The sequence below is a fragment of the Sardina pilchardus genome, chromosome 3 (assembly GCF_963854185.1).
Source record: "Sardina pilchardus chromosome 3, fSarPil1.1, whole genome shotgun sequence".
In the NCBI taxonomy this organism is placed as follows: Eukaryota; Metazoa; Chordata; class Actinopteri; order Clupeiformes; family Clupeidae; genus Sardina; species Sardina pilchardus.
Window position 1 is genome coordinate 38,726,853 of NC_084996.1, and position 16,500 is coordinate 38,743,352.

General features: G+C 42.7%; 3 protein-coding genes across 3 annotated transcripts; 2 read left to right on the forward strand and 1 right to left on the reverse strand.

Annotated features, from left to right (window-relative positions):
* tubb4bl (tubulin, beta 4B class IVb-like) lies at positions 1-3,262 on the forward strand. The gene is made up of 4 exons (XM_062533250.1): positions 1-170; positions 1,059-1,167; positions 1,462-1,572; positions 1,812-3,262. Exons 1-4 carry the CDS (start codon positions 114-116, stop codon positions 2,867-2,869), a joined length of 1,335 nt encoding a protein of 444 aa, XP_062389234.1. The 5' UTR covers positions 1-113; the 3' UTR covers positions 2,870-3,262.
* Positions 3,263-3,997: 735 nt separating this feature from the next.
* crb3a (crumbs homolog 3a) lies at positions 3,998-8,923 on the reverse strand. Its single transcript, XM_062533251.1, has 4 exons — positions 8,653-8,923; positions 8,005-8,190; positions 5,330-5,397; positions 3,998-5,186 (listed from the first exon to the last, which is right to left on the reverse strand). Exons 2-4 carry the CDS (start codon positions 8,090-8,092, stop codon positions 4,983-4,985), a joined length of 360 nt encoding a protein of 119 aa, XP_062389235.1. The 5' UTR covers positions 8,093-8,190; positions 8,653-8,923; the 3' UTR covers positions 3,998-4,982.
* A 1,124-nt stretch (positions 8,924-10,047) lies between these two features.
* On the forward strand, positions 10,048-15,727 carry asf1ba (anti-silencing function 1Ba histone chaperone). Its single transcript, XM_062533252.1, has 4 exons — positions 10,048-10,547; positions 10,959-11,074; positions 11,212-11,388; positions 15,005-15,727. The coding sequence occupies exons 1-4, from the start codon at positions 10,439-10,441 to the stop codon at positions 15,200-15,202; spliced, it is 600 nt and encodes a 199-aa protein (XP_062389236.1). The 5' UTR covers positions 10,048-10,438; the 3' UTR covers positions 15,203-15,727.
* Positions 15,728-16,500: the final 773 nt, after the last annotated feature.

The following is a 16,500-nucleotide window of genomic DNA, read 5'->3' on the forward strand; positions in this document are numbered from 1 at the left end:
ACGGAACACAAGCCACAGAGAGAGAACAGAGACATTCCAGCCCAGTCGCTTTGTGCAGGCTGTTTTTTCGAGTCTCTTGTCCGCGCAAAACAACTTGACCTTTCTGCAGCACCATGCGCGAAATCGTGCATCTGCAAGCCGGCCAGTGCGGTAACCAGATCGGTGCAAAGGTAGGCTGCAATACGCGTTTTTGTGTTGTTTGGTGTTCATTTTTTTGTGCAAAGATGAGCTGCACGGTGTCGTGGGCGTGTACTGAGTGTAGCCTACTCGGGGCAAAAGCTTGGAGCGCTATAGCCTAATCCGCTCATGAGAATGTTCCAGCATTCCAATGCAGGTTTTGGAAGTTTCAGAAAATATTGAAATTAACTTAACTAAACTAAAATAGGCAGTAAACAGAGACAAGTGCAGATTTATCCTTTTCTATTAAGTAACAGAAGCCTAATGGTTCATCCCACTTTAAACAATAGGAAGGTGGAAAGCCTTAACATCCCACAAGCAGGCGATATTGGTCATGTTGGCCATATTGTCCTCGCCTGGTTGTGAGTTACAGGATAAGTGAAGTAGAATTAGAGCCCACTATTCATATCTAGGCCTACCGGTTATACGGCACTCTGAAGGAATCAGGGAGATCAATTGCATTGTTTTTGACATGAGTAAGCATCCTTTTGCAGGATGACCTAATTTCTCAGGGTTCTGTCGCGCGCAACAAAATGAACAGAATAATTGGGAGTGTACATGTTTTTATATTAGGAAAGAGAAAATAGTAACTTAAAGCCTATAGTTTATATGAGCATGGATGATATAAATGGGAAAACCTTGAATACGCTTGGGAGTCTTTTGCACCATCCATCCCCCACTGAAGTACAGGCAGCACCATTGGTAGGCTAGTCATCCAAGTATGTTCATTTGCTCAAACATGTCTTGCTTTTTGGGTGGATAATCCTGCTTTAGGCTATGAGGATTTTAGATTTTTGCATGCGAGTATGAAAATGCTGTAGTATGTCCTAATCTTCCCTTTCCTCCGTGACCTCCGCCTCTCCTCCCCTCCTCCGCCTCAGTTCTGGGAGGTGATCAGCGATGAACACGGCATCGACCCAACCGGCACATACCACGGAGACAGCGACCTCCAGCTAGACAGGATCAGCGTTTATTACAATGAGGCCTCAGGTGTGTGCATTTCTTATTGCGTTTTGTTTAATTTTCCTTTTTTTGGCTCATGCATCAACTAAATTAGTGAATGAATCAGCTATATTGTACTATGTCAAATGTATCGTTATCCTCCATTCCTGTGGCATTTTATATTGTTGTTAACATACTTAACATTGTTACTTTCTTTAAAAAGACACAGAAAATTAAAAAAATAGTTATGTTATAACAGTTCTGTAACTCATTGTGGCATATTCAATCACCATAACCCAAGGAAAGAAAGATCTGGTAAATGTCTGTGTCTGTCCTGTCCAGGTGGGAAGTATGTTCCCCGTGCCATTCTGGTGGATCTTGAGCCTGGTACCATGGACTCTGTCCGATCGGGTCCCTTCGGTCAGATCTTCAGGCCCGACAACTTCGTCTTTGGTGAATAACGGCACCTTTCTCAAATCCCATTTCAGTTGATATCCATTTAAAATGACTCTCTTATCAAGAAACTGTAACTGTAAGAACACAAAGCTTTCAATTGTCCTCAGTGAAACACTTAGGCCTTAGCATGGCCTAGTTTAAGTCTCAGTGGTGCTTTAGTTTTAGTCGTAGCTCTAGCTGAATGCCCAAGCCTTCATTGGTGTGGAATAATGGCGGATTCATGTTCCCTATTATAGGTCAGAGTGGTGCTGGAAACAACTGGGCCAAGGGCCACTACACTGAGGGAGCTGAGCTGGTCGACTCTGTCCTGGATGTGGTGAGGAAAGAGGCCGAGAGCTGCGACTGCTTGCAGGGCTTCCAGCTCACCCACTCCCTGGGCGGTGGCACGGGCTCTGGCATGGGCACCCTGCTGATCAGTAAGATCCGCGAGGAGTACCCCGACCGCATCATGAACACCTTCAGCGTGGTGCCCTCGCCCAAGGTGTCCGACACAGTGGTGGAGCCCTACAACGCCACGCTCTCCGTCCATCAGCTGGTGGAGAACACCGACGAGACCTACTGCATCGACAACGAGGCCCTCTACGACATCTGCTTCCGCACGCTCAAGCTGACCACGCCCACCTACGGCGACCTCAACCACCTGGTGTCGGCCACCATGAGCGGAGTGACCACCTGCCTGCGCTTCCCCGGCCAGCTCAACGCCGACCTCCGCAAGCTCGCCGTCAACATGGTGCCCTTCCCTCGTCTGCACTTCTTCATGCCCGGCTTCGCCCCTCTCACCAGCCGTGGCAGCCAGCAGTACCGCGCCCTGTCCGTGCCCGAGCTCACCCAGCAGATGTTCGACGCCAAGAACATGATGGCCGCCTGCGACCCACGCCACGGCCGCTACCTGACCGTGGCCGCCGTCTTCCGTGGGCGCATGTCCATGAAGGAGGTGGACGAGCAGATGCTCAACGTCCAGAACAAGAACAGCAGCTACTTCGTCGAGTGGATCCCCAACAACGTGAAGACCGCCGTCTGCGACATCCCCCCACGTGGTCTCAAAATGGCCGCCACCTTCATCGGCAACAGCACCGCCATCCAGGAGCTGTTCAAGCGCATCTCCGAGCAGTTCACCGCCATGTTCCGCCGAAAGGCCTTCCTCCACTGGTACACCGGCGAGGGCATGGACGAGATGGAGTTCACCGAGGCCGAGAGCAACATGAACGACCTGGTGTCCGAGTACCAGCAGTACCAGGACGCCACTGCCGAGGAGGGCGAATTCGAGGAGGAGGGCGAAGAGGAGGTCGCCTAAATCTCCACTCAACGAGAGTTCCACCCCTCCCCCACTCCATCATTCCGTCCTAATTCCATCCTTCTGCTGTCCTCCATGGGAACAGATGTCCACTCAAAAGAATTGAATGGTCACCCCCCCATATCCCCCCCCCCCCCCCCGCACAGTACCCACAGTGAACATCATTCACAATCATGTTCAATTCCCATTTAATAAATCTCGATGTTTTGCAGAAGTTGTGAACTTTTTAATTCAACATTGTGTTTTTGTATGTTGTGAATGCACTACACCACATTGCCCTACTCATTGCCTTGCAGAAGTGAAAATCAAACTATTTTAACTGTGAAGCCTTCAGATTTGGATATGTAACTTCTGTCCATGTGCAGCTGATTAAAGGCTAATTCTAAAAAACAAGGCCTTTTGTGTTTTATGTATGTTGATCTAATTATAATTCAATAATAAAATAAATGTAATTATACCTTTTAATGGAAACGGTTAAAATGTACACCTGTAATTGCTTTACATTAAATAAGTCATCATTAACTTGAATTTACCCAAGAGCTGTATTCACAAACATATTTAACTATATCAGTTTAAGTTAAATGAATGAATTCATATTTAAGTGCTGCCACTGGTTTACAAGACCAGAGATGAAAAGTTCCTAAGATCACCACTAGATGGAAATGTACAACATCCATCATATTACCGTATTATGGGTTGCCAATTTGCCATACCCTATAATTAATTCTGGCTGACTTTAAGTGGATGGTTTATCTTAAGCACATTATAGAGAAAGATTACAAAGTTATTGAGGCAACCCAACAATGCCTGCACAGGTATTACAAGTGTATCTGCCATTAGTAGTGGGCATCATATCAGTCATAATTGAATGGCCCTCATCCACTGCTCACATAAACAACTATTACTTGGTAACTAAAACGTCTGCACTCCTAAAAACAGACGAAAATATATCACTATCGGCCATCAACAGTATAAATCTAACTGGGCAGATATATCCCTATGTAATATTATATATTTAGTAAACCAACCATCTTAACCTTGAGGTCCAAAGTCTTAAAAATAAAATTGTTCTATTTATAAAGTACAATGACAAACACAAATAGGAATGCGAAATCTGATTTTATAAAAATGACTATTTAATGTAACATTCACAAATTAGACGGAGATCACGTTGTAATTACAGCTGAATAAGTTAAAGTGTCGGAGTAATTCCAAAGTCGTAATTTTAGTGTTCAAAGTAAACTGCAAGAGGTTTGTGCATGTATTGATTGTTATCAAGAAATGTCTGATTGAAATGAACGGTAAAACGATTCAAGTGTAAACACCACATTTCTACCTACCTCTACATTCAAATTATGATACATGAAACTTTCCAATGATATTTCCATTACTATGACGGCCATTAGTGTCACATACATTAAACACCGATCACATCTCTAAAAAAGTTAAAAATAAAGAAACATTTGAAAAATTTAAGTAAAGTTGTTAGTAAAAACTGTAATTTGGGATTTCACACATCCCAAATAGCCAGAATGAAATGTCTGTGTGCTGTTTGTGTGTTTCAAACAAGCACTAGTTCACTAAGCTATAGCAGCAGCAGTTACTAGAGCTAACAGTTAGGCTAGTGCCACAGGAATCCCAAAACAGATGAGGAACATCTGCTCTTTGGTACCACAAGAATCTCCTCTTGCGGTCCTTCAAGCTTAAGCTTACCCACAGGGTACATTTTGTTAAGTCTTATCCTTCAATGAAATGATCCTTCTGGTCAGTGTTGAAGTTTTCCACCTCTAGTCACCGACCAACCCAACGTCAATTCCTTGTATCATACGGCTATGAGTGACATCACATCCGTAGGTGGCCTCTTGGAAATCATGTGAGAGGGATGATGACAGCGTATGCTTCTGTCGTATCTCCACTTTAATAGTGAGCAGTCCGATGACATCACATGGATATTTATTAATCCATGCACAGCTGCCTCTGTGCTTTTACTGACACACCCCATAATAGTCCAGCAGCCCCTACAGAACGTTTTTGGACGAAGGCACCACTCCCTTTTGTAAGCAAACTGTGACATCTCTCGGACGGTGGCAGTGCTTAGAATCCTGCTAGTGCATCAGATCAGCCGTTCCTCTTTGGGCAGTTTGAGGGCATCGGGCACGGCTACGTTGTGTGCCCCGCTCTGCTCCTCGGCACTCGGCCGGTACGTGCCCTCCGTCTGTCTCTTCTTCCTCACCACGATGAAGAGGTACGCCAAGACTGCAGCGATGATGGCTAACAGACTCAGCACCACTATGGGAACCACGATGACTACAACATCCTGTAAAACAGAACACATGAGATCAACAGACGAAGACTGCTGCAATATGAAATGAGTGGGAATAGAGATTGAAGAGACGACTAAGATTTTTAGTGTCGGTCACAACAAAAACATCAACAAACAAACACAGGCTCTGTACTCACCTGGGGGCTTGTGGTAGTCGAGGTATTTGAGTTTCTGAACGGACTACTGGTGACTGTAGCATTTCCAGCTGTGGAAAATGAGTGAGTTGTTCAAACATGCTGAGCATGAAACATGTTGAACATGGAACATTTCCTCCCAAAACTGGCAACTTACTTCAGCAATCAATATGATAGTTATTATCACAACAAAATATACTGACAGAAACAAACTAGGCCTAGCCATGTTAAAAAACAAATTCTTGTTCAATTATGAAACAGACACAGACACTGTAGGAGTACTGGAACACTTCACTGTGCTTTACCTCACATTGGGCCCCATCATACATCCGACATAATGTGGCGCCAAATGTAATGCAAGTCTTGTTCATATTTTAGACCCAAATTCAGTGATGAATTCTTCGCCATCCACTCCACTTCAATTGAACATTGTGCCCACAGGCGTGTCAACTAAACAAATACAGTAGGTGTGATGGTCTAAAAATCGGTATCTTGCACCTTTTACAAATCATTATGCCACTAAACAAGAAAAACCTGGTCTAAAGCGAAAGGTGTGGTCCAGGGACCATTGGTGGTCTACAAGCTATCCCAAGCCCGCGAGTATATGTGGTAAAATATCATAGATGAGTTGTTTGCAATATTGAACCAAATTCAACCAATTCTGTAACACTCCCTATGTAAGCTATGCCAGTTTAAATATGAATCCTCTGACACAATAAGCAAGGTAGGGGAACAAGGTGGTTCAGTGAGTGGGCCTATTGTGTAATATACTGTTGAAATATGTCTACTCTTTTTTTTTTTAAGCTAGGTGGTTCGTGAGGTTTTTTTTCATTGGCCAAGTGATCCTTGGTCTGAAAAAGTTTGCGAGTGGACATGCCTTAAAGTTAAACTATGCCCATTTTTTAGCTTAACTTGCCTTAACTGATCAGTTTCGGAGTCATTGGAATGGTTATTTGACTTATTCCAGGTTATATGATGGCTGTCTTGCTTCCCCCCTAGTGCCTGTGAGTGGAAAAACCACGCTTGCAAGTTTGTGCCACTGGGCCGGTGGCACTGACAAACAGAAGGTCTCCAGGCCTTGCGATCATTCTCATGAAAACACAGACTGACCGACTGAAGAGTGTTTTAAAATATACACACTAAAGCTGTAGGGGAAACTCTGCAGAGAAACCTGCAAGCGTAATACGACAAAATAGCGAAGAAATCGCCAAACCTGCATAGTTCCTCTTTAAATCTTGTGTCTATAACGAAGCGTTTCAGTTTTAAATTTAGAATTAGACCTTAGTGTGTTTATTGTATAACCTAATACAGTACAACAAATCCATATGTTATTTAAATCATTGCAACTACTCAGAAGAACCGTAATTCATCCTCACATTAGAAGAACGTAATTCAACATCCACATACAAATCTATTAACACAGCCTACATCACAGAAATCAAAATAGTCCTACAAGAGGAGGCTTCTTACCCACCCATTCTAAGTCACACTACACTTTCTGTCATTATGCTATCTATTCATATTTCCCTATGTTGAGATAAGTGGACATCTTTGTAGAATTTCAAAATGAGTGTACTGTCAGTGATTTTGGTTGAAGGATAAATCCTTTGAAATAAAATTTGCTGGAATTGTGTCTGGCTCGGTTCAAGCTGCTATGTTACCCATTTACAGAACCAGGAGTGTGTATGAATGCGTTGCGTTTTTTTTTTATTTTTCTATCACACGCCTCAAACAACGGACAACTTAAATACAGTGTGGAACAATTCACTGAATCTGACACAATACGATTAGACTAAATGCCCTTCAGTTTTCTACTGTGACTGAGCCACTTCTTAACTTTCACAGTAGCTTTTCTTTCAGTGCCTCCATGGCCATGTGATCAGTCTGCGATTGCACTGTGCTCAGTGACCAAATCAAATGGGACATGAGAGAGAGAGAGAGAGAGAGAGAGAGAGAGAGAGAGAGAGAGAGAGAGAGAGAGAGAGAGAGAGAGAGAGAGAGAGCAGGAGCGGCAACATAACCTGAGTGACTTTTGGAAACAGCTTTTGGACATAGGGGAAGCTTGAGGAGATCTGAACTCTCAGTGACTTTGTGGCAAAACCCCATATGGTGGTTGGAGGGTTGTTTGGAGACAGATTAGTAGTTAATCATTCACCTAAGGTAAATGGACAAATAACTCAAGGACGGAAGTGTGATCTTGGTCGAGACAGCAAAGTTTTTATTGCTGTGGTGGTTGTTGTTGTTGTTGTTTGTTTAGTTCCTTAATTCCACTACATGAGGTGGATATTTAAATAAAAGATAACAGGACTGACACTGACCAAAGTACAGTAGGGATCTACTTATTGGGTGGACATCATATTTTCCTATGGAATGTAGAGTGTAAGGTGCCTTATTTCTGTTTCCAAGACCACATTGCCCTTTATCACACACCCTTAAATGATCCTGCAACCTGTTGGCATGTCGGTGCCTGTCAGTGACTGGAACTAAAAAAAAAAAACAGAACAGGAAATAACGGATAGTGAAGTTGAAAACTGGGAGGGTGTGTACCGCATAGTACACACCCTCCCAGCCCTATGCTCCTCAACTGCCAGTGCCAAGCCTGTGGGAGTGAGTGCCTTCTTGAGTGGTTAAGATTATATTCCACCAATGAAATGGTGGAGGGGCCATGCATGACTCACCTCTGGCAGGGCTATTCTTCAGGAAGAGCAGGAGTACGCCACCTGCCACCAGCCCAAAATGTGGTGTTGTATCTGGCCCAAGTGTCATTTTCAGTTTTTCTGCCACCCCTCAACTCTGTGGGTCGGCTTCCTGTGTCCAAGAATCAGGTTCATGCCATTCTTACAATAATCTCAGCCTTTGCCACCCTGAGAGAAAGGAGAACATATGTTAAAAGAGTTGAGAATTTACTAAAACTGAAGTAAATACATCTATCTTATTACACCCCATCTTTCTCATAAATTGTATCTCAACTATTTTCAGAACCAAATGTCCAAAAAGAAGCAAGTTAATCTTTGTCCAACAAGGCATCCGCACCTGCTAATAATAGCCTAGCAACAAACAAGTGGTAAATAGAGGATAACGGCGCAAACGTCTATAAGAGACACGAATAACTTATGATGCCGATTTAAACTCTGTTTAAAAACAAGCATAAATGAATTAGGCTATTAATGGAGTGGTCCAAACGATTGACCAGTAGGATGGTTAAAGTCAACTGAAACTGACATGTATGGGACTATGACCAGCTACCATCTGGATTTAAAGAAATGCCCAAGGACAAATGCTGAAGAATTAAATGAAAGGAAATGGGATACATTATATCAACGTACCTGTTCACGTAGAATTAGCTCTATCCAATGGTGATGGTTATCCTTCAGAATGATATGAAGAAAAAATGCCGCTTCCGCTTTGCGACTGATAATTTATAGTCAATCGGAGGAGTTCTGGCATGTAATTAACTTTCATTAAATATATAGAACACTTGCTAACCTCTATTGAGTAGCCTTTGGTAGCCTATAAACAGCTGGCTGAAACACAATTTCTTTTTTCAAAAAGAAATGCCCGAGACCGACCTATGTAAAACAGTTTTTTCCTCCTCCTCTGGCCGTCCCTGTGGTGATCACATGATGCAGGCTCACGTTACAGTACCTGAGCCCAATGTTCAACCTGTTGCAAGGCCGATACAGACGTGTCTTTGTGCACTTTGAGCCGACTGCAATCCACCTGTTCGCTGTGCGCACTGGAGCGCGTAGGCTACTACGGCTCGTCTCATAAACCACCGGAGACGAGACAAACATTTCAACGGGCTTTTGGCTCACATTAAACTTGTTCTAGTTCTACAAAAGGACAGCAAGTAGTAATGCTATTCAGAGCGCGTTTTGCCTTTCAATGGATAAATTCATTTATTACAATGCCATGTTGCGCCCCCCAGTGGTTTAGCATGATATTCTGGACAATTAGGAAAAGCAAGAATTCTTGAAATTCCAGGAGCACGACTAATCGCTGTGTGCTCTGTTAATCCCTTTCTGATCCAACTTGCAATTGCTATCTCAAATTCAGGGTAAAAGAGTGGGCAGTATACATGCCAAATACTCGTGTAATGGAGCGCGCCATGGCAGCATATTGGACATAGTGCGCCATACTCTCACATAATCTCCCTGTTTATTTTAAGGTTTGGCAGGCAAACAGCTCATGCTTGAAATGGGGGTTTTCATCTTGAGGGTGTTGTCTGAATATTCTATCCCACTCATATTGACTCATTTGTCAGCAGAACACGTCAATGACTGCTCAACATTTCTCAAAATGATAACGCCATGATAGCATAATCTTGGGCGGATGTCCAGTGAGCTCTTTGGAAACTGGAGTATTTGGAAGTTGTATTTGTGTAGGCCTAAATAGTCCACAACATTTGCTTGTATCAGATAATATAATACATAATAATAGGCTATAATAGGCTATATTGTAGATTTATATATAATTGTGCATGGTTTTACTAATCTATACAATTATCGTCAAATAGGCCTACAGGTGATTAAGAGAACAATCTTACATGTTATGATGCGGATAGCATTGTTTTTAAGGAACGACCCAATGACACCTCGTTGTGAAATGTTCCAATTGGATAACGCTTGCAAATTTTCAGCCAATCCAAATGGCCGTAGTGTGGGGTCATAGCAAATCCATAGCCAATCAGAAATGAGAGTAATTAGCTGGGGTTTTTTTTTTATGTGCGTTTGCTTATGTTAGTTGTCGGCGGGAGGATTGTTACAACTCTTGGGGAAAGAAAGACAGTAGAAAGGTCGTCGTTTCTGTTGTAGTACAATAGCTGTCAAACCAGAGTGTAATGTTATCTAACGTTGGATGACCTCCTTCAGAAAGCTCGTAGATGAATTGGTTTGGCTGCTAACCAACCAGCTGTTTAACCTGCTAGGTCTGTCACCTTGCTAACTAGCTATAATTAGCTAGCTAACGAAAGTAACCAGCGGTCTTGCTAACTCCTGGAGAAACGTTTTGTTTAATTAACTAACTCCGCAACGTCTGCATTGACAACCAGCCTCTAGGTTTCTTCATTTAAACGTTTAAAGTAGCATTTTTAACTAGCTACTCGCTGGACTAATGGCGAAGGTCCAGGTTCTCAATGTTGCTGTTTTGGACAATCCAAGTCTTTTCGGAAACCCCTTTCAGTTTGAAATTACATTCGAGTGCATGGAAGATCTACCTGAAGGTGAGCAAAATATCTCATTACCTGATAATAAAAAAAAATATATGTGGAGTATATTTGATACAGACCAATGCGACTTTATTGTGCTTGCCAGCCATAATGTTATACATTTCCTCTTTCCCTCCAAGATGTTCGTGGCGGGAGAGGAACATTATCTTGGCTAGCTTGTAGTATTAGCAAGAATGCCTCTGAAGTTCCATTAACGTTGATTTACTCGTTTTGAAATTTGATTTGGTTATTAGTCTACATGAATACATATGCATTGTGAGAAAATAAATTACACCTTGATGGACAACTTTTAGTCCAAGATAGTAGTTAACGTTAACAGATGCAGCCCAGGCTAATTCGTGTTGTGTTGTTTACTTCATCGTGTTGTATGTTGTCTGGTTGTCTAATTCATTTTCGGTACTGAAGACCTGGAATGGAAGATAATATATGTTGGCTCAGCAGAGAGTGAGGAATATGATCAGACTCTTGACTCCGTGCTGGTTGGTCCTGTACCAGCTGGGAGACACATGTTTGTGTTTCAGGTGAGTGTTGATGTCCCCATCGTGTGTATCTTTTGTTTTCCTTTCAGATTGCGCTACCTCATAATTGTATGAGTTCTGCCAGTTTACCTGATATTTACCTTCCATGCGCTCAAATGTAAAAATCCTTGTTTTATCAGGCACAGGCTGCAAACCCTTCTTTCATACCAGAGAGTGATGCAGTTGGCGTTACTGTTGTTCTGATCACCTGTACATACCGTGGACAGGAGTTCATCCGCATTGGCTACTATGTCAACAATGAGTACACTGATCCTGAACTGCGGGAAAATCCACCTATCAAGCCAGACTACTCACAGGTAGGGTTTGCATCAATTCACACAACACTCTGTGAAATCGTACTATCAATAAACACCACAATTGTGCTTTACATTTTAGGGCAACCCTTGCCTTCTTGCTTCAAATGTAAAACAACCTTCCCAACCTTACCATTGAAGTGAAATCAGGCAGTGGAAGTGGCAATCATGGGGTGACCAGGGGACTGTTTTAGGGGGTCCACAGACTATTCTTTCACATAAAGATACGGGTGTTTTTGGGCTGTAACCAGGTACGACCTGCTGTTGAAGGTGCAAGCAAACGCTGAATCGCCATTGAGCTCGCAGAGTAAGGAGCTGGCTCAAGTGTAATGTACACGTGGCTGATGCTTTTTAGCCAAAGCGACATACACCATTGTAACCAGTTAAAGCTTTTAAATAGCCTGGCTAGCGCCTTACTACTTCTCAAATGAGACGTGGTCTGGCAACCAGACGTTCATTTTCTTGTATTTGAAAAAATGCCCAGATCCGTTCATTGGGCGCCACGGATGTCTATCAAATGCGTCTCTGCATAGCTCATCATGGTCTTGCTTTCTCCCCTGTTCTGTGATTGGCCACCAACATCAGGTGAAAATGGGGGCGTTAGTTTCCAAGTTGCCTTAGTAGCGTGAAAGAAATCACTGCGCAAGGCAGTATGGGAACACCCAGGCTAGCTTTTAAAAGCAATTCTCACAACAATTGTGTGCAGTAAGAATAAGTGTATCAGTGAGTGCTGTTTTTAAACAGTCAAGTGTCAGTTATAGTTAGGTGGTAAGTCTAGGAAGTCTAAGTCTTTGTCGTGCTTAGTTATATAATGAAAGCACTGTTCTTCTAGCCATCCATTTGTGTTCACTTCTGGCTCCTTGGCTATCAATTTGCGATCAATTTGGTAACTATAACGGGCAATTTGACGTCTTTAGAACACTAAACACTTTGGAGGTCAATGTGAAATGTTGACTTACTTCAGTCTAGATTTTTTTGATGTTAATCACTCCTATGATGTATTGCTATTGTCTATCCAAAGTAAAGTGCCTGTTTCAAAGTTAGCTTATGGAAGTTTGCCTACAAAGAGGAACCAACGCTGCCATCTTTGACCATATACGGAATTCCGGGAGTTAATTGAAGCTAACCGCATATGGCAAGTTGCATTGTAAGTTAGCTCTGGGGTAACAAAGATCAAAGTATGCCGTCTTCACCTACTATAGATCACAGTATGCACTAGAAGGCAGTGGACAAAACTATGTAGCGCAAAATGTCTGCATTTCCAATGCCTTTGTCCCCCGCGAGAGTAACTAGTGCAATAATTAAAAATTGCCATGTTACTTTCCCATAGAAAAAAAATCTCAAGATACCGGATCTCCTTATTTGGGCAAAGATGGTAGCTTTTTTGTAGGCGAACTTCAGAGGTCTATACTTCTTTCTTACTTCCTCTCTCTCTCAGTTCAGTTCAAATGTGCTTTATTAGCATGATAAATTTGTTTGCATTGCTAAAGCAGAACATTTAGACATACATTTACATAGAGAATGTTTGGTACACATGGCAAATATAAATGCATCCATCCATCCATCCATCCATCCATCCATCCATCCATGCATCTCTCTCTCTCTCATGATGGCTTAAGTTATGCTTCGTAAGTTACCAGCAGTTAAACTATTGGGAACTGGACCTCTCTTATCTGATTAACATGTAGTTAAATTGTCAATGCGTCTGACAGTGACTCGTTTGGAAGCCACCTTGAAACAGTGGAAAGTCAGTGGAAAACTGACTGATGCACTGGATAACGACTGAGCTACAAAATTGATTGTAGTTTCCACGTCAATTCGGAGGCAGACCTGGTACGGCTTTGGCCCAGTTCAGGTTGAGGTCCAAAATGAGCTCAGCGCGGTGTGGCACAGTTAAAGTTGTTATGGAAACAGAGATGGGTGTGTTGCACCTTGGCTCGGACACAAGTGCTGATAGAAAACCCTCCCTTGCCTGTACCTATGCTAATGTGTTCTTGGCTGAAATGACTGTACTGTATGTTAATACTGATTGTCCTTTGTCCTTTGAGGTTTTACAACTGTTTATGACAGTTATACACTTGCTCTTTCAGATCACATGAGGATGTTATAGACTTTTATATTATATCTTCTTGATAAGCGGTCCATATTCATCCTTGTACCAAGTTATCAGGTGTATCAATAACGGGCAACACCTTTGTGCAACACTGAGCAGGTTCCAGGTACAGGTATGGTTTTAAAAACGGCATGTGTCATTGTTAGCAGTATTATGGCTATTGCATGGCCAAGCATCAGCTGCGACGCTGACTGACTGAGTTGTCTTGTGTTGCCTGTACTAGGCCAGAAAATGTGTACTTAGAACACACTGCAAAAACTACTGTCCATGGTCAACTACCATGTACATTCTGAGTGGTTGGTACTACCAAATGTAAACAGAGCAGCACTTGTTTACCATTTTCACTCTACTCTTGCTATAGAAACCACATGAATAGATCTAGTTGTCCAGATGCAGAACACTGCTAGGATTGTATCGCCTTACGTTGTGCTTCTTGACAAAAGATAAGTAAATTAAACAGCCAGTCGGAGCTATAATTTTACCAGCAGCTCCAAGGTCTGTTGCTGATCAACATGCTGAATCGGCCACATACAAGCTGGCAGAGGTTCATCGATGCCAATGATGCAGCACACACCGCATTGATTTGAGACACAGACACTCGGAGATGTCCAATCCTCGACTTTGTGTGTGCTGGCCTTTAAACACAACATTGTAGACCTGATGTGGGGAAATGCCATAGATCTAAACCTCCCTATAATATCAGGTTAGTTACATAGACCATGTAGAGGCAAGTGAATCCTGAAAGCATATTTCAGGGCGTTTGTTTTTTGAGCTCTTAAAAAAGTTCAGAATGTACCATTGATTGGTTAAACCTCAAGCTTGGACGGCACTGATTTTACTCATGCTACACATTTCAGTTGGTTGCAATTTTTGTGCTCACACATGAACTACGAACTATAGACCCCTTCACGGTTCATGTCACAGAGATAAAAATGTGTGAGTGTGTAAATGTGTAAATTGACGGAATCGTCCAGAAAGATGTCTATTTGTACTACTTTTTTGCCTCTGCACACTGGCCTTGTCAACCAGATAGCTGTACAGTATATGTCTTGCTAATGAATCTCTGACCACTTGTTAACGTTGTCTACCCATTCTGTTATTAGCTCAGGATCAGTACACACTTTGACAGCTCAACATGCAGGTCTATTAGCTGCTCCATTTTTCAGACCCCAGGCCGTGTGTGCACCCAACCTGAGCTCTGAATGTTTCAAATATTGAAGTGGCCTATATCTGAACTGCTCACACTCCAAGATGGCTGACGAAAATGTCGGGCATGCATCATGAAACACGTACACACAGACACGCAGTTCTGGGAATCTGAATAAAATGATGGACGATGATTATACAAGTCCTTAAAACCAGATAATTCTCTTGTATTTGTATTTGGGAACAGGAAAAAGCTTTTTTCCCCATTTATTTTCGTAAGTTTATGTTTATGTTTGTGTACCGCAGCAAACAGAACAGAACATTTACAACAACTTTTTGTGCTCTTTTTCTTTCTTTCAGCTCCAGAGAAACATTCTGGCTTCCAACCCACGTGTCACACGCTTCCACATCAACTGGGAGGGGAGCGCGGAGAAGATGGAGGATCTGGAGAATGTGGATCCGGCCCCCAACACCATGGTGCCCCCTTCTTGTGCGGGGGGAAAAGCGCCAGCTCTTGGTCTTGGAATGATGCCAGACAACTCCATGGACTGCATGTAGACCTCACACAGGAGCGCTTCCACGGCCTCGCTCAGTCCAGGCATTCAAGCCTGAGAAGTGAGTGTCTGCCTGAAAGACTCACTGAGCCAGCTAAGCCTTAACAGCCCCCCAAACCTCTTCAGTATGTTTGTTTTATCCGCTGGTATGCACTTACAGCAGATAGACATTGTGCGCCTCTGGCTGAAGGATGTGTCGTATCGAGCGCCTCATTGCAAAAGCACTAGGGAACATTGAAGCAAGCATAGCTGCTACGATCTTGGGATAATCATATCTATAATTTAAAATATTTATTTATACATTAAGGTCTTTACTCTTTACTAAGGAAATGGGTAGGTGGCCTGTCAGGCTAAATGTGACTGTGTGCCTTTATTATTCTTCCTCATTGGCCGGCCGTATTTACCAACAACTCTTCCTCAGTGGAGGATACGGGTGACAGGATTTGTTTGGGTGGTCAAGTGTATTATACTGTACATCATCTAATACTCTGTTTTCTATATGTCTTCAAATAAACTATGTTTTGTTATATCTTGCTGATTGGTGGTGAGAGGGGGGTGCAAGAGGTCACTAACATCAGACATTCTTGATTGTGTGCACTTAAACTCCCAACAGAATCACCTCTGAGCTTCATATTTGGTTCTTAGTAGAGGCTTTTGTTGACTTAGTCATAACCAATTTTAATAATAGACTAAACAGAATAATAACAATAAACATGCAAACTGTAACTCAAAATGAAATAGTTAGATAAAAGGTAAAGAGAAGAGTACATCATACGGTAAACCATTCCACCAAAGAGGAATCGCTTAAAAATCTTGACTGACCACAGTCTTGATGGAAGGCATATGCCGCTGTGGGAGGCAGACATGGCAGATGATCATCAAAGGAACATTGAGAGTGGAGAGGGGATGGTGGATCATGGACTGAAGATGACAATTGTCATCAGTGCCAGGAGAGAGGATAATACAATTTCCTCTCCAACAGCTTCTGGACTTCACGTGAGTGTTCGGATTTCGTTCGACTTGTAATGGGATGCTCACACCAAGACTAGTACATAATCTTTAAAGGCCAAGGATCCATTATCCCATTGTTGCCAAAAGAGCTGCTCTCCCATGTCATGTTCTAAAGCAAATATACCTAACATCATCCCACTGTGGGAGTCTGTCTGAGGAGCAGAGAGAGAGGGTAAAAATGTTGCTGCAGATCATTTGAATCTCATCTTCCTCTTTCCCAATGCTACATGAAATACCTGATGTAGCTACCTAGGCACCTGCACAAACATTAAAGCTCTTCCCCTTTCCATA